Source organism: Poecilia mexicana, unplaced genomic scaffold (genome assembly GCF_051168715.1).
Source record: "Poecilia mexicana isolate PSO_F unplaced genomic scaffold, ASM5116871v1 scaffold_9, whole genome shotgun sequence".
In the NCBI taxonomy this organism is placed as follows: Eukaryota; Metazoa; Chordata; class Actinopteri; order Cyprinodontiformes; family Poeciliidae; genus Poecilia; species Poecilia mexicana.
Window position 1 is genome coordinate 33,350,811 of NW_028263378.1, and position 18,741 is coordinate 33,369,551.

Consider the following 18,741-nt stretch of genomic DNA (forward strand, 5'->3'; position numbering starts at 1 on the left):
CAGCGCCGATCCGTGACAGCCCATTAATGACATTTTTATTTAAAATTCCCAGTACAAATTAATAAGACGTTTTATTGTGCACAATGCCGTTTACGTTGCAGAGATGAAAATCCTAGAGATGTGTCAATTAAAGAACGCCCCAGCAACAACAAAATCAAATTCATATGGTAGTTGTTCAAATGCAATTCAATTTAGTACAGTAAGAAAAACACTTGATAGGCCAGAGATGCATCAACAATCACAAAGTATAACTTCATTTTCCAGCAAGCTGCTGCTCCATTATTGACATGTATCCAAAGAAAGTACTGTAAAAACACCTAAAAAGATTTAATCTCAAATTCCAAAACAATCATATAATATGGATAACAAATTCATGCATTAAAACTTTACTGTGTACAAAAGCTAGCTTTAGAATGTCATGTAGAAAGAAAGATGGCATTAAAGTGAATAAAATAAGCCAATATATGGATGCAGATTAATAGCTAGATACAATAGATTTTATACACAGCAAATGAATTTGGAAAGTATTCTTAATGCAAAAATACAAAACTATACTCTTTTAGTCATTTCTTGTGGTGAGAATATAGTGGCAGGCTTGGTTAAGACATCCTTCATTCAGAGATTAAATAATATGCTTCAACTGAAGTAAGTCACAGGAGAATGTTCAGGGGCGGCGGTCGTATTCACTGATTTTGGTCTTGATGTGTGACAGTTTGGATTTCAGATATTTACATCTCCTCTTCTTCATCTGGTAATCTGGGGACTGACAAGAAAAGAACATACAAACTTTTCACTAAACTTTTCAACCTGAGTTGACATGTCCGAGACAAAGCCAAGTTCAACTTTGAAATATCTCTGGTTTAAAAAAAAAATAAATTGAATTGCCCGCTCTGTAACAAGATTTATAGAACAGATTAAGGTGTTTAGGTTGTGCCCAGTGCTTTACAATGAGCTGCTGATTCATACAACTGCTGATACAGTGCTTGTCCTCGGCTAAATGAAGAGTAGCTCTTCTCTGACCGCAGGAGCAGGTCATCTCCTGACCCTCCCAAATACAAAGCTTCAGCGTTGTGCTTATTTTTATTACAATTTTTTTCTAGTTAATATCTTATTTTTAGCATAATTCCAAAGCACTTTAGTGAAATGTTTTTTTTAATGTTACATATATAAATAAACATGACATTAACTATCATCTAACCCTGTGTGGTCCTCTCTGTCCTTCCCTCCACCATTCAAATGAAGACCAAAGGATTTAGAGTCTGAATTAATTAAACCAAGACATCATTTAAAAAGATGAACTACTGTGGCTTCATCCTTTACATGCTAAATATGAATTCCATTTTTCATGAAAATTTACAATTTTAGGAAAACCCTATTAAGGGTTTATATCTGCAACCTTCCTCACCATGGTTACGTTTATCTCGCTTTTAGAGGGACCTAACACATTTCATTGACCTTACCGTGAACAAAATTGCTTTACTATTCCTAGTGAGTAATGTCCGGCCACTGAAGGTTGGGGCATTTTTTTGTCATTTATCCACTCATCTGGATGTGACATGTTTGAGTCGTCAAGACGTATCTCATTAACTAATGTCAATTTGGTAGCATAACTTATTTCATCATGCCGTCATAAACAGTTGTAGTATACTGACAACATGCTGGCTAATATTAAAACAGCAAGACATTACCATGTCAACTGGTGACAGTTTAAAGGCAGGCTGGCTCTTTCTACAGTCAGGTTGCATGTGCATCCACTGCATTTGAAAACAAATAATCCCTCTATTTTCATTATTATGGATAATCTTGTTTTTAAAAATATTTAACACTTTTGAGACTTTCGTGCAGTAAAATTATTGCTACACAGTAAGGAAGATGGAGTGGGAAGCCATCTGTTCTCTGTACTTGCTTTGTCCAGTGATCCTTTAGATTTTTATCTTTTGGGAATGCTTATGGGAGGCTTATGTGTTGACTGAGGTAATTGGAAAACCCTGTTGTTAAGCAGCTTTTTCACCTCAGGATACTGCAACAAACGGCGATAATGAAGGCCAACAAAGTTAACGTCGGTAGCACACTGGATACTACCTTCATCTAGGGTTTCACCTTTCAGAAAAGAAAATAAAGGATGCCTTCCATGGTAGGGTGCCCACCTTTATTTTATGGCTGCTTTTGGTATAAATAAATAAATAAATAAATAAATAAATAAATAAATAAATAAATAAAATATATAAATAATAATAATAATAATAAATCAATAGTGCAATCATTTATTTACAGAGATTGGTTAGAGTACCCAAAATTATACTCAAATCATAGTATAACTTCAACATGTTAAGTTTTTAAATAAGCAAGTACAGAAAGTATTCAGTAAAGAGTCTACTGAAGTACTGTTTAGTTGATCATAAGACATGATTTAATATTTTAAATGTGTCATTAGACAGCCAAAAGTAAGTTCTGTGCAAATTCTGGTATTTTAAATGGTCAATGGACCATTGACCAGTGCTTTTCTGATCATTTTGACCACTCAAAGCACTTTACACTAGAGTCACATTTACCCATTTGCACTCACACATTTATACACCAATTGGGGTTAGGTGCCTCACCCAAGGGCACATCAACATGTGGCTGGAGGAAGCTGGAATTGAACCAACAACCTTCTGATCACAAGATGACTACTCTACTCACACAGCCACAGTAGCTTACTTTAAGTTTTTAAAGTAGGCTACTGTTTTAAAGTAGTAACTTACTTTAACACAAGCTGTTAAAGTTGAGTTACTTTAACACATGGTGGTCCAAAGTAGTCTTTAGTGGTGGAAAAGTCCATAGTCCACTTCATATTTATTATCAGAGTTCACAGCCTGGCTAACCTTACCTTCTTGAAGCTTTTGACTTGAGTGTATTCATTCAAGACATCCTGTAGTAAGACCAATTCATTGTTAGTGTCACAATATAGAAACATATTATTCAAGATTCATACACATCTTTGATTATGTAAAAAAGAAGACAGATGGCTACTCCATCACCACTCCAATTTATTATTATTGCAGCTATAAAACCATTGCATTATTGTATAATAGAAATAGAAAATAAACACAAACACAAGCTTCTAGTTCCCCACCTAACTCACTCCAGCATATTATGAAACTGACAAAGAAAAAAATCTAATAAATCCAAACCAGACAGCCAGGAATGTGTGACATAATCAGTACTGGTATGCAGTACCAGCACTGTAATTTGCACTCTGATGAGACCCACTTGTCAGATTAAAAGTATGTTTAAAAAATTATGTATGAAAATGGATTTCATTGGTCTGATGTGATATTCTAGCCATAGACATCACGTTTTCAGTAGCTGTAAGCACAATGTCATCATAACAGAAAAAAAGGCTTCAAAACCTCAATCTGTGTGGGATTAAGCTAAACGTGTTTCACTTTGTGAATTCAGTCACCGAAATAAATTTACTTTTCAATAATATCTTAATTTATTGAATCTCCTCACCAGATACTGTGGGCTCCCCTCAGGGAGCCTGTCCAAGTCTCCTTCCAGGTCAGCTAGGTTCTGGTTTAAACCATCCATCCCAGCCTGTAGGCTCTTGTATTCAAGATGGTCTCGGTCAAATTCTCTTTTGTAGCTTAGACGCTCTTGCTCATCCATAATGGGTGGAAATAAACTGTAAACAGCAAGATACAATTTCACACACACAGATATACATATATATATATATATATATATATATATATATATATATATATATATATAATGCATCACAAAAGTGAGTACACCTTCACATTTCTGCAAATATTTGAGTATATCTTTTCATGGGACAACACAGACAGTGATCTAAAATTTTTGTTATTTTTAGAAGAATCAACTAGAAGTGGAACACAGTCGTGAGGTGGAACAAAATTTATTGGATATTTTAAACTTTTTTAACAAATAAAAAACTGCAAAGGGGGGCGTGCAATATTATTTGGCCCTATTGCATTAATACTTTGTAGCACCACCTTTTGATGTAATTACAGCTGCAAGTCGCTTGGGATTTGTGTCTATCAGTTTTGCACATGGAGAGACTGAAATTCTTGTCCATTCTTCTTTGCAAAACAGCTGGAGCTCAGTGAGGTTGAACGGAGAGCTCTTGTGAAAGGCAGTTTTCAGCTTTTTCCACAAATCCTTGATTGGATTCAGGTCTGGACTTTGACTTGGCCATTCTAACATCTGGATACGTTTATTTGTGAACCATTCCGTTGTAGATTTTGCTTTATGTTTGGGATCATTGTCTTGATGGAAGATAAATCTCAGTCCCAGTCTCAGGTCTTTTGCAGACTCCAACAGGTTTTCTTCCAGAATGGTCCTGTATTTGGCTCCGTCCATCTTCCCTGTCCCTGCTGAAGAAAAGCAGGCCCAAACCATGATGCTGCCACCACCATGTTGACAGTGGGGATGGAGTGTTCAGGGTGATGAGCTGTGTTGCTTTTGCGCCAAACGTATCGTTTTGCATTCTGGCCAAAAAGTTTGATTTTGGTTTCATCTGACCAGAGCTCCTTCCATGTTTGCTGTGTCTCCCAGGTGGCTTGTGGCAAACTTTAAACTAGACTTTTTATGGATATCTTTAAGAAATGGCTTTCTTCTTGCCACTCTTCCTTAAAGGCCAGATTTGTGCAGTGTACCACTGATTGCTGTCCTATGGACAGACTCTCCCACCTCAACTGTAGATCTCAGCAGTATATGGAGCGGTTCACAGCCGAGTGTGAAGCAGCCAGGATGAGGATCAGTGCCTACAAATCTGAGGCCATGATCTTAAGCCAGAAAACAATAGAGTGCCTTCTCCGGGTCGGGGGGTGTGTCCTGCCCCAAGTGGAGGAGTTTAAGTATCTGGGGATCTTGTTCACGAATGAGGGAAGAAGGGAGATCGACAGGCCTGATTGGCGCAGACCCAAAAGCTCAATATGGTCATGAGCTTTGGGTCATGACCGAAAGAACGAGGTTGCAGATTCAAGCAGCAGAAATGGGTTTCCTCCGGTCATCCGGGAGGGACTCAGAGTAGAGCTTCTGCTCCTTCACGTTGAGAGGAGCCAGTTGAGGCTCGGGCATCTGGTCAGGATGCCTCCTGGACACCTCCCTGGTGAGGTGTTCTGGGCACGTCCCACTGGGAGGAGGGCCCGGGGAAGACCCAGGACACACTGGAGGGACTATGTCTCTTGGCTGGCCTGGGAAAGCATTGGGGTTCCCGCGGAGGAGCTGGAACAAGTGGCTGGGGAGAGGGAAGTCTGGACCTCCCTTCTTAAACTGCTACCCCCCACAACCCGACCCCAGATAAGTGGAAGAAAATGGATGGAGATTTATAGATATATATATATATATATATAAAATTAAAAAAAAAGTCACTCACACACTGAAATCTTCTTCCAAGTCATCTCCAGACTCAAACCCAGCATCATATTCCTTCAGCCTGGATTTATAGCCTCCTGCAAAACTGCTTATGTCGGAGTCTCTGAAAACAAGAGTGAGGATCTTTAGGTTTTTGTATGAGCCAAACCATTTTTACAGTGCTGCAACACATTCAGTGGCAGTTTTTCAGTATATAGTCCTCTGCATTCTACAGAGAATTACAATAGGCCTAATTGGAAAAGGGATTAAAAAGAATTGATCTCCCCAGGCAGAATTGGTCTTGAATAACTAAGTTACCCTGGTAGGTAGAGAGGCTTGCTGTAGTCGAGCTTGTCCAGATACTCTCTTGAACCCCCAACTCTATCATTAGGGTCTCGGACCAACATCTCTGGTTCACCTGACACATTCTTCACCTGAAGTGGGATAATTGAGTTAATGTCAATGTAAATTCAGAAGCTCAAACATATAATTCATCTAATCTAAATAGAATTCCATTACCCCTCACAAAACCCATCAAGTGATTATTTCATCATCATATTGAATGTTTCTACTTTCTTTAAATGCATCTTTAAATCTGTTTATCATCAGCTTGCAAGAGAGAAAAATACAGAGAGAAAAATGGAGACAGTGACAGACAGACATCATTAGTTTTTTCTACTTCTTTGAGTCTCTTATTCCAGAAGTCTGCTTCTTGACTTCTACTGAGTTTCTTTTTATCCTAAGGTAACCTGTTTTCTCTTATGACAAACTCTGTGGGTGGATGAGCCATGTACCCAGTCCGACCAGTTCCTCCACTCTTTCCTGCATGTCTGAATGCGACAGATACCATCACTGCCATCAACAGGAAGTCTGACAGTGTTGTCTTTAAGTCTCTAAAACTGTCCACTGAATGTTCTTCTGGAGGACTTTAATTTGAAAACTTTAATTTTTAAAGGCTGTTCAGACATAGTTACTAATGTTCCTAATTTCTCATCATTGGAATCAAACTTTGACATAAAAGCTCATTCCAATTCTGCTTTGTGCTCAACACCTCTCTTGAGTTTCAGGACATCATCCTGAAACTAACAATGGCTCAACAGACCACACCCAGAAACTGCAAATGAAACCATCCAACCCTTTCTCGTAGTTCATTAAGAAAGGGTTGAAAAACTTACAAAACAGTTTCCTTCGCATAAAACAAAACATATGTAGCCTCTGCCAAAATAACCCCTAATCTCTTCTTCACCACCTTACATAAAAACATAATTTTTGAAACTTGGAGCCTTTGGATATATAACATCAATAAATAAGAGTAATATGTTATGAAACAACTTAAGGGAATACTTGATTCATTTAAAATTTAAATAAATGTAGATCTAATCGTGACTAGGCCTGTTGCGATAAACTATAAATCAATTAATCGCACGATAAATTAAACCTATCGACTTAATTTTTATTATTGGCTTTATCGTCTCTTCCTGTCTTTTTTTCTTTCTGTTGATGACACTGAATGAAAAAAGTCTCGCCTCCGGTGCTCTCCACTGACCTTCCCTTCCTCATTTCCTTAGTGTAATGTCCAGCGCACACTACACAAGTTGTCGGCCGACTGTCGGCCCATTTTCAAAACCTGAGACCACACATTAGCCGACAGAAATCCGGTATAATGGTTCGATTGGGTTCTCGTGCCGTGTGGTGTCCAGCCACCTGGGCACAAAATAATGGCTACAAGTCCAGTTAATTTATTTTAAAACCAGGCATTAATCAATGCTTTACTAGAATATACCTGTGACCCATGTGGCTAGAGTCAACGTAAAGTCCTGACTGAATGAAAATCATTATAACCTATTTTTGTCACGTTAACGAAGAAAAGCTGAAAAGTTACCGGGTTTATCAACTGCGGTAGCAATTTGGCTCCAACTCCTCCCCTTGTCATTTCTATCTTCTTTGTACGAAATGTTGAATAAATAATATTGTTGTTTCCACATATTATCTCCAATGTCCACTGGACTTCGGGTCAGCTGTTTGGGATTCCCCACCGTAATTTCCCCTCAGAAAGCACAAGGAGAATCTGCACGTTCTGATTGGCTACCTGTCACATTCAACAGGCTGCATTAAGCTCCCAGTCGGGGAAAACCCCTGATTTAGATCAGGAGGATCTAAATCACACTACATGATGATCGGTTACGAAATCACCAGCGACAATCTTAGATCGGCCAACGTTCTAAGATTGTCGTAAGGGGAAAATAGGGGCAAAAAATCGTGTAGTGTGAACTACAGCATTAGGTGGTCGGATGTGCCCATCTTCTCTATTTAAATCTAGTGATTACTGAAGGTCAATATAATATACAGACTTCATAATCTGCACTCTTGGTTGAATGCAGTATTTATTTCCACTTTGGCTTCATGTTGTTTAGTTTTTATTCAAGTACATTTTTTGTTAATGGAGACTGAGAATCCATTTTATTTTTGTTTTTGGTTGTTTAGTTTATTTAGTTATAAATAAACTAAACAACAAAAGAACACAGTGTTGTGTTCTTTTGAAAATAAAGTGTATCTAGCTATGGCAGGAAATCACATGCATTATTAGTCATTTCCATGAAATGAGTGTCAAAAGGTATTTATATTACTATAAACAATATTATCGTTTATCACAATAATTTTTTAGACAATTAATCGCTCAGCAAAATTTGTTATCATGACAGGCCTAATCGTGACCAACATTACAACCAGCCCAGTATTGGTTTCCTTTGCTACATCAAGGCATGGAGGGTTCTAGACCCCCACCAAGATGTGCTGTAAAATCTTGCAATGAGATGTTAGCAGCAGATCATTTTAATTAGAACCTCCATGGACTATACTTGACAAACAAAAGCTTGTATTACGCCGGGATGCTGTGGTGGCACAGGGGTAGAGCACAACCCACATAAGCCTTCATCCTTGACACAGATGTCTCCCCCCGCTTTCATTACCTACTTTACTATACAACTACTCTCCTGTCTGTCTCCTGGCTGTCTGAGCCATAAAATATATATATTGTGTGCACTATGCTTTTTCACTATCAGAACCAATGTCTTCAGGCTTCACAAAATAAATCTGTTTATCACTATTCCTTGCTGGGATCACCTTTGATAGAAATCAGTAAAGACTGGGAACACCACTGCAGTACATAGACTATTACTGACTATATAAAGCTTTACTCAGCGTTATTGTATCTACTGAGGTTCAAATGTTACCTGCAGGGCAGCAGTGTGTGAAAAAACAGCTGAAACTTGTGTGTGCTGCTATTGATGATGTCTAAACTGTTATCAAAATAAATATATTCTAGAAAAGAAATTGAGAAAAACAGTACGACGGGTAAAGTTTTGATCAGCAAAGGAAAAGTAAATATCCCTTTACAGGTAGGTTCAGGACTCTAATTGGTTTTGAGATACATGCTGCAATTTCTCCACTTAATATTGAAGTTGTCTATTGATCCTGATCACAGTTTAAGAGTTACACATATCAACATCGTATTACATCAATACACAAAGAAATAAAGCCAGCAGGTTACAATTAAAACTTATCTAACCTTTCACCTTTTTTAAAAATTTTCCTAAGAGTTTGCAGTTAAAATTGAGCAGAAAATAACATTTTAGGTAAAGTGATCTGTTTTTAGATTAACAAACTCTATCCCATTCCTACTTACCCACTCTCCAACACTGTTGTGGGGAGCAGAGTTAATCTTCACTTCCTCCCAGAGAATTCGGTCTTGGCCCCAGCGGTGGATCAGTGAGCGAGTCTTGACAGCAAACACCAGTAAGATGATGAGGCCAACAACGACCAGAAAGCCCAAGACAATTGCTATGGCCTGCAGGACAAAAGTTTCCAATATCAGTGAGCTGAAATTACATCTAGCTACAAGCATAGTCAATTCCGTCATGCTCCAAATAAGGCTCAGATCTGAAGACTCAAATCTCTCACTGCATACTTAAAGGGTTAGTTGGAAGAAAAAAAAAACATTTTCAACATAAAATCCTTGAACCTTTTACAAGATGAATAATTCTGAATGTAGCCTGGATTTGTTCATAACTAAATTTGCAAGTTAAAGAAATGCTTAATTTACTTGTATTGGCAAAGAAAGTACACAGCAAATTCGGAAGTGTCAGATTTCCAGTGCAAGTGTTGTATTTTAAAAATACAGAGTTAATTCAACAACATAAATGTTAGTGAGTGTTAGTTTCCCTAACACTCACTAAAGAGTTCCAAAGAGTTAAACAAAAAGCAATACAGTCCAGTGTTGATTTCTAAATTAACTCCAACAGTCTAAATCAACACTCAGTCTGGTGTTGATTTAGAAATCAACATCAGACAGTCATAGCTATTTGACCAGTATCAGACAGCTACTGGTCATCATTAGTGACCAGTAGCCTGATGTTTCTGCTCTTCTCTTGGTTTGTTGTACTTCAAGTCAGATGGATTTCAGAATGACATAGTCGCTCTCTGTGGTGATGAAACTTGTTAGCTCCGCTGTTGCGGGCATGTCTATGTTGTAAGGTTAAATTATCATGAGGTTTATTATTTGGGCCCGGTCATTAGCCCCGCCCCCCGGCCGACGCAGTCTTGATTCGCTACTGCGTCACATGTTTGCCCGAGGAGTGGAGGCAGAAGTATGGCGTCTGGAGCTTATTATAACAAGGTAAGTTCCATGTTAAAATGATCAAGTTTTTGACTATTTTTTATGGAGGTATTATTTTTCCGTTCATGCAAGAGTATTGATTCATATACATAGTTTGCTTAACGTACGTTTATTTGTTTGGATATCACGGTATATACGACTGTTCATTATCTTAACCAAACATTAAAACTGTCAGGAAAATCTGGGGGCCATTTGAGTTAACATTATTTAGCTGCGGGGTCATTTTCTTTAAGTTTTTGGCTGTAGACTGCAAATTAGGGGAGTGACTGTGCTGGACCATTGGCTTGATCTATGCCACAGGTGTCAAACTCCAGTCCTGGAGGGCCACTGACCTGCAACATTTAGATGTGCCGCTGCTGCACCACACCTGAATACAATAATTAGGTGATTAGCAGGACTCTGGAGAACATATCTACACAATGAGAAGGCAATTAAGCCACTTGACTCTGGTGTTTTGTACCTGTGGCACATCTAAAAACTGCCAAAATGTTTTTTCTTTGTTAGTGTGTCATGTTGGTGACTGAAGCCTGTTATGATGACTTCAACACATTTCTTCAGACAGGTTGGCACGACTTTTAATGCTGTCCAAAAATGTTTCTATAAGATGACTAATTTCTTTAGTAATTATTTCTGACTTTTTATGCTTTATCTTGTAAACCAGGTGGGCAGAGTAATGTGAATGAATATGATGGCAACACACACAGGTGAGTCTGATTAGTTTTGCTCACTCTACTTTTTAAAATATTTATTTATTATCCTAATGTTTCTGCTATATTTCTTGTTTTTCCTTCCAGGCTGGAAGTCTTCCTCCTTCATGTTGGTGAAAACAAGAGCAGCACCAAAGACACTTCACCATCAGTGATCACAAGATCGTTCATGGCCACTTCCAATGAACTTTCAAAGCACACTTCACCTTCAGTGCAAAGCACCATGAATGAATGACCTTTGTTGTATATCGTTGTCAGTGTTTGATGTTTTGAAATAAAAGTAGATAACATACTGCAACTGGTGATGGTGTTTTTGTAGCATCTAATGTGGCATCTAATGTCTTGTAAAATGAATTTGGGGATTATTGATGGCCAATAGTTTCTGGGGAAAAAAAGGTTTTGATTGCTCTAGTGGCTTTTATTTGGTAGTAAATTGACAAAAAAAAGTGAGTAATGAGAGAAGAGGAAGACCGGGAAGCGAACCCACGACAGCTGCATTGAAAACTAGAGCCTTCATATGTGGGTTGTGCTTAACCCCTACGCCACCACAGCATACTCTGCCAGTAGTATTTCAAAACTCAGATTTCTATGTTAATATATACTTTACACCGTTCTGTGTTAGATTAACACATTCATAGTGTTAACTTTGACATTATACACTAGTGTTGGGTAGATTAACACTGAAAGTGTGTTTGATTTCAACTACTGTGAGTGTTGATTCAACTCTATCACAAATAACACTTTCAAAAGTGTAACTTCTACACCATCCAGAGTGGACCAATATAGACACTTTCAAAGTGTTGAATTTAACTCTGTAGGAGTTGATGGAACACTTCCAAATTTGCTGTGTAGTTACTGTACGCCAACATAATGTAACATACAATGGACAGTTGTCCATCACATTCAGCACATTAGTCAAACCCATGTAGTCTTATTGTGAGGGATCACATAAAATTCCAACAACAGCCAATGAATGTAATTGATTGTGTTTACCATCAACATACTAAATGTACCATTTATTAAAGCTAAAACAAACCCCTACACAAGATGTAAATAAAAATAGCATTGTGTGACCAGAGAAGTTGAATGTTGCCTGGGTCACATGTGTAAAATTGAACTACTACCAACATCAAGGATAAATAATATAAATTAAGAGCTCTCAAAGTTTATGATTATATATGAAACAGGAATAAATTTGCTAATATCCAATGGTTGGAAATAGAAGATAAATAATTCTTCATTTATACAAATGTTGCTTCACCTGAAATTTAATAATCCTGTATTCATCCTAAAATTAGAATTATTTAATCTAGGTCCAGTAAGATTTGTACTGAATTTACGATGCTTGGATTTACACACATTTTTTTTTCCTTTTACCTGTACACAAAACATACTCATACATTTTCAAAATGAAAACAATTTCACAAAGCTTGTGCACTGCTCTCACAGTCTCAAAAGTAATTGCATTAAAATAATTTAACTCACCTCTTGGGGCTCCACCACACAGTAATGGTAAAGGTACTGGTTGATGAAGATACCCTGGGCCTGAGTCTGTGTCTGGTATTGTGCACATAACTGGATCATCTGGTTGTATAACATAGACCCTGAGGATTGTGCAGTTGGGTTCACTGACACCAGGTAGACGATGGTGGAAATAAGCATCAAAAATGCTAAAATGGCACAGATAATAATGGATGCTAGGTAGAACTTTGAAGACTGGGCTGCATTTTGCCTTGAAATCACCAAGATAAATATGATCAGTGTGGCTATGAAAGTAATGGCTGCAATAGCAATGATAAAGCCTTTGCCAGATTTGGGGTCAATTTGTGTTCCTCCATAGCCATAGCTGCCGGAATTGCCACCAAGACCAGCACCGTAAGTGCCGCTGTATGTGCCACTGTATGTGCCACTGTAGCTGCTGCCGTATCCACCGGTTAAACCCGGCATCAGGCCAGTTCCACCTCCCATGACACTCATGTCATAGTCCCATGCCAGAGTTGAGGCCACACATGCAAAGATGGCCACACACATGATGACGATGATAATGCACAGTATCTTCATCGCACCTGGGGGGGAAGTCCAGCGATAGAATTGAATGTTCTTGTCTGCTTTATAGTAGGAGAAGGTTGGGTTTGACATGGGCTCACTGTGCCTATGTTTGCTGTCAACAGAAGAGAGTAGACAAGCTTTTGTCAAGATATGAATGTCACAGTAGGTCAGATTCAAACAATAAGGCCAAATAGTAAGACTAGTACAGAGAATATTTGCAGTAAATGTTTCACCAATAGCAAACTTTGATTACCTCTCAAAAGCAACATCCCAATAATTGATTTTGGCATGTTGGAAGCAACACTAACAGGAAAAATATTTACCATAGTTCTGCTTTAGCCATGACAGAATTATATGAAACAGTGTACCATGTTTTAGCATGTGAAAATGTATACTAGAAGTAGTATAGTTTGACATTCCTATGATTTTAAGAGCTTGTGTTTAGCTCACTGGTTTTAAACTCCAGTCCTGAAGGGCTGGCCTCCTGCAACTTTTTGATGTTTCTCTGCCTCAGCACACCTGGCTCCAATATTAGTTCAGCTCTGTAGAACTAGACTGCATGCTAGTGACGCAGTTTACAAATTTAATTCAAGTATGTAGGACAAGGGGCACATCAAAAGGTTGTGGGACTCAGGACTGCAATTTGAGAGACCTCTGGTTTAGCTGATGGAGTCATTTAAGATAGCATTTTAATTTGTTGCTTTAATATTATTTACCTTGAGAGATTTTTAAAGCCTGACTGGATACAACATAACATTGTATTGAAAGCCCAGTCAGTGGTTGAAAGCAGTAACAAGCAGTGCAGCATAAAAATGTGATGCAGGTGATTTACATGCCATGGACTGTTAAAGTAAACAGCAATAAGCCAGACAGCACCCATATAAATTTTACCTACATGTTATTAACCTCTCACATGGTTCCATAAAAATTCCATCAATTTGATTGATAAAAATTATACAAAGTCATATCTGAATTAAATATTCTAGATAAAACTATAGAGAATTAATTTCAATTTAGCATCAATAGTTTACTGAATATCATAGTTAATTCTAAAAATGTTTTTGCAGGTATTGTCACAATTTTACAAAAGCAATTTTATTTATGGTTAGCTGAGAAAACAAGATGGAGAAACATTTTCCAGGAAAATACACTGTATATGGATATTTTTCTGTATGCAAGACATGCTGAAATAAAGAATGTCACTCAAGTTAACAACAGCTTATGTTAATGTTAAATTACAATTTAACATTCATCTGGATGCGTCAGAGGTGTAGGCTGTCTCTTGAATCGGTCACCAACTTAAGATCAGATTTTTGGTGCTAGTTGGATGTAGATGAAGTTCTGCTTGGAGGTAAATTGGGATTCACCTACAGTGGTGTAAAAACAGTGCTTGAGCCATTCCTGGTTTCTTTTTTTTTCTTTTTGCATAATAGGTGTTATCTGGATAGCCCTTAGGATAAGATGAACGCCAGGACTGCTCCGATCTAAAATTGGGGATATTCAACTTGTTGGGTTGTCTTGGCCCAATCTCACAGCATGTGATGTTGAACTCACGTTTGATCTCGAGAAGTTTTGTGGGATTTACTGTCTGACATCTGAATGCTGGTGAGTGAAATCAGTTTGTGTGTGGTTGCTTCTGATGTGCAACTGGACACCACACATTCCACAACTCAAGCTGTTTTAGTTAAGATTTTCTATTGTTGTGTGTGGTATTAGACACACTGACTTGAAAAGAAAGTCAGTCATGAAGTTAAAGGTTGGGTGCAGATTGATCTTCCAAAAGAAAAATAACCTTATAGCATTCAGACAAAATAGCTATAAAGTGGCTTCAGGATAACAAAGTTCATGTTTTAGTGCAGCCCTAATCTCAGTCCTATGGAGTAGTTGTAGGTAAATCTGGACAGGATTGTGTTCGTGAGGCAGCCTATAAACGTGTAAGTTATATCAGTTCTATTAGGAGGAATGGGCCAAAATTCTAGTAAACTGAGATGCTAGTGAAAGGAAACTCAAAAGGTTTGACACAAGTCATTCAGTTTAAAAGACAGTTATCTCTGGTACTGACCAAGTTCATATAAACTTGTGAATTCAAAAGAAAGGAACAAAAAATTAAAAAATAAATCTACAAAAAAATGTTAAAGTTTCTGGCATTTAGCAAAATATTCTGGTAATTCTAACCAACCTAAAACAAGATTACATGTGTCTTTTTATTCTGTGTAGGTAAACATCTGATTTTAACTGCAAGTTTAAAAAGATATTAAAAGTTGACCCATTTACAATGGGAAAGAAATGTGTGATGTATGATGCTCAGACCTAAAAATAGCAAAGAAATAGAATGAGGTAAAAGTGTGACGACTCACTGTTTACTTCCACTTGGTGGGTACAGATGGTTGCTGTGCCGGTGGCTTGGCATCCTGGAATGATTCTGGATCTCAAACTTCTTAGAAAAAAGAACAATCCTCCTGACTTGAGGAAACAGAGCAAATGTTTGTATAAGACCTGAGGTAACCTTTTGCTATTCATAAGAACTGACATTCAATGCTACAGGGAACTAACAACCATTAAGGTTCATGTTGAAGGTATTTTATTCAACTTCTCTTTTGATTTTTTTTCTTTTTTGCCTATTAAAATACACTAAGTTGCTCATCTTCAGGGGCTGATAATTAAAAATAACAAGCACTATAGTTTATTCAGAAAGTATTCAGTGCTTTACTCTTTTCAAATTCTCTTTTTCTTCTTCTACTCCAATCTGAATTATTTATGGTTATTTCAACTGTTAACTTTTGTTTTCTCAGTTATGTATGTAGTAGGTTGCAATTCCTTCCTGGAGGATGGCATCGACTGAGATAACCCTGTCATTAACTAACCATTCTCCCTCTCCTGCTGTTAACTTTGTACTTTCATGAACATTGAAAACAATTTTAAATCTTGTGCATTCTGCTCTGTCTTCTCAAACCCCAGTCTGTCATGGCAGATAGGCGCTTGTACTAAGCCCGGTTCTGATTCTGCTGGAGGTTTCTTCCTGATAGAAACTTTTTAATCTATTTTTAATAATTACTTGAACACATTGTATTGTTTGATAACATTCATTTGGAATGTACGTCATTGAATTGAAATGGGATTTTTTGTACAGCACTTGAGACATTTATTGTGAATTGGATTGGCGCTATATAAATGAACTGAATTGGATTATTCTTAAGTTATTTTGAGTAGAGTTTTCTATAAAAGCAGACAATGTACATTAAAAATACTTTTCAGAATGACCAATGAAAAACATTGTAGAAACATCATTCAGTACTACAATGTGACTTGTAGTACAGAGGTTGTCATATCACAACAGAAACTAAATAATGAAGTCAAACGCATTATCTGTAGACATATGAGAGCATATTTGCCAGAGGACAAATGTGTAGAAGGATACAAAAGATCTTGAAAGCACTAAGCATCCCAAAAAGACTGCAAATATAAGAAGTTAGATCTGACTACTGCCTGAGCAACTAAGTATTCAAGGAAGAAGGGTTTTGGTCAGTTGGCCAAAACCCCAATGGCAACATATGGTGTTAACTTGTGGAGATAACAGAAAAATCTAGAACCAGCTTGTCAACCTCCAGTCCTCAAGATATTGTATCCTGCAACTCTTAAATATGTCCCAGGTAAAACACAGCCAGAATTGGATTGCTGGATGAACTCATCATCCAATCAAGTTGTACAGAGTCCTGCTAATCACCTTATTATTTGATTCAAGCATGTTGAAGCAGAGACACATCTAATAGTTTCAGGACACAAGCCCTCTAAAACTAGTGTTTGACAGCCCAGATCTGTAAGGTCAAACATTGTTAACCCATTTCACTAATGTCGCATTTATGACCTCTGAAAACACACTTCAGAAATTGTTAGACCAGGAAAAACAAAATTCTCTGGTCTGGTGAAACCAAACTAGATCTTTTGGGCCTGAACTCCAGGTGTCATTTAAGGACATAAACAGCTATAAATCACATGGTTAACACCACCCCCACTTTGAAGCATATGGTAGCATTATACCATGGAGGTGTGAAGAAGTGAATGGGTGTGAATACTTTCTTAATGCATTGTAATTTACAGATGAACTTTACATACAGTAATTTTTTTTAAATGCATGTCCATTTAAATTTTAGAGCTGTTACGATAAAGATTTATGATAAAGTTTCTATTTGTGTTTGGCAAGTGAATGAAGCAGTCTGATGAATGGCCCCTTCCAAATATTGACCTTGCTCAAGAGCACAAAGGAAAGGCTGCTGTTTGGACCCGAACATGGCTGCGGTTAAAGAAATTGCTTAAAACTAAATAAATGTTGCCTACAGATGCTGTCATTCAGAAAAGTAACAGAGATAGGTCTGTTACGCTGGATTACATGAAATACACAGTAGGTTTCTTTTATAGAGCACAGGCTAAAATAAACTTTTCAAGGGACTCCGTGATGCGATGGCTAAAGTTCAGCTGACACTATTACTGAAAGAATAGCAAACTAGTTTTTCTGCTACCTTGTAACCGAGTCGCATTAAAAAGTGTGGCTAACAATGGACTGACTTCAGGCGAAAATTCACAGGCCTCAGTAAAAAAAAAAAATTAAAGAAAAAAACCCCGGAAACTGTTTAAGTAATCAATTGAAATAAGCTATGCCTTAATTAGAATACTTTTGGTCATCAAATCATCACAGTAAGATTAAAAAATGACCCACCTTGTGATAAAGTTGATCCTGAACAACAGAGTGGCGTCGTCCAAGAATAACAAGCCAAATATGCGCAGTCGCAAACCAACATCCATCCACGCCCAGCGCTCAGGTACTCCAAACCTGGCCTCTACAGGTGCGCTTGCATCACGTGATCTGATGCCACACAGGACTATCCTGTCCTCACTCCACAACAGGTGTTAATAAAGATAGTCATAACACTGTCAGTCCAAATAAAAGGAAAAGGTGTGCTCCTCTACAGTTCCCAGTAGCTGCGCTTCCCACTCCAGGAAAGCTTCTTCTGTCTCAGCTTTTATTTTTCTGACTAGTTTCAGTCGGAAAACTAGTCTTAATTTTAGCTCGTTGAAATGAACAGCACATTATGTCCACAAAATTGTCAAGACTTTTAGAACAGACAAGGTCACACAACAGTTTTACTCTGAATATGAAGGAATTTTTATTTTTAGTCATGATTTTTAAACTTACCAAAGTACGCAGCGATTGTATTCATTCCAGAATTAATAAACGCTATAGGTGATTTAAATACTAAAACGAATATTTATATAACCTAAAACAGAGACAACTTATTACTAGTAATCTGAGAAAAAAGACCTTCCGGGTCTGCGGGGGGGCAGCGAAGTTAAGCATTGCGAAACCTACAAGGAGAACAACTGTCCCCAACTGACAAAACCGGCCGTTCAGGTTTTTATGGAAAGAAAAAAAAAACTTAGACGGCCATTTTGAGAGCAGTTCAGACACACGTTTGACAACATCTACAACTTTTAGAGTCCACACACCATGAGCCACACAGTTTGAACCATTTTTTTAACAGAAAAAAACTACAAAATAATTTTCTGCAGTTTCTGCACAGCACATTTTAAAAAAAAGTTTCACAGAAAGAAAAATTTTCTCCTGCTAAAGTCCCAACGTCAAATAATTTTTATTCCTACCAGAAATACTTTTTATACTACGGAGCCCTCCAGGGATATGGGGATTTTTTTTTCTTTTGCGTTCCCTTGCAATAATCTACTGATCAGTTCATGCGGCATTATTGAATCCTGTAAGCCTTTCTTACGATGGCCGCCGTACTTTATGCTTTAATACAAACTTATGTAAGGTTTTTCCATGGACTATTTATGAGTTATTATCTTACGGAGTGAAAATAGATATTTTGAGACTATTTTCACTCCATATTATCACAGGGTAATAAGTCATCTGATTGTGTCTCTATTGGGTTCATA

At 37.6% G+C, this 18,741-nt stretch overlaps 1 protein-coding gene across 2 annotated transcripts; it reads right to left on the minus strand.

Annotated features, from left to right (window-relative positions):
- Nucleotides 1-9: 9 nt before the first annotated feature.
- Nucleotides 10-17,660, minus strand: oclnb (occludin b). Of its 2 annotated transcripts, none has more exons than XM_088009171.1 (9): nucleotides 17,510-17,660; nucleotides 15,153-15,258; nucleotides 12,232-12,907; nucleotides 9,050-9,211; nucleotides 5,683-5,798; nucleotides 5,387-5,488; nucleotides 3,496-3,667; nucleotides 2,870-2,911; nucleotides 10-763 (listed from the first exon to the last, which is right to left on the minus strand). In XM_088009171.1, the coding sequence occupies exons 1-9, from the start codon at nucleotides 17,589-17,591 to the stop codon at nucleotides 665-667; spliced, it is 1,557 nt and encodes a 518-aa protein (XP_087865297.1). In that variant the 5' UTR covers nucleotides 17,592-17,660; the 3' UTR covers nucleotides 10-664. The 2 variants fall into 2 exon arrangements, with proteins under 2 accessions (XP_087865297.1, XP_087865298.1); XM_088009172.1 differs by having other exon boundaries at nucleotides 15,153-15,254; nucleotides 17,510-17,648.
- Between the last annotated feature and the right edge of the window lie 1,081 nt (nucleotides 17,661-18,741).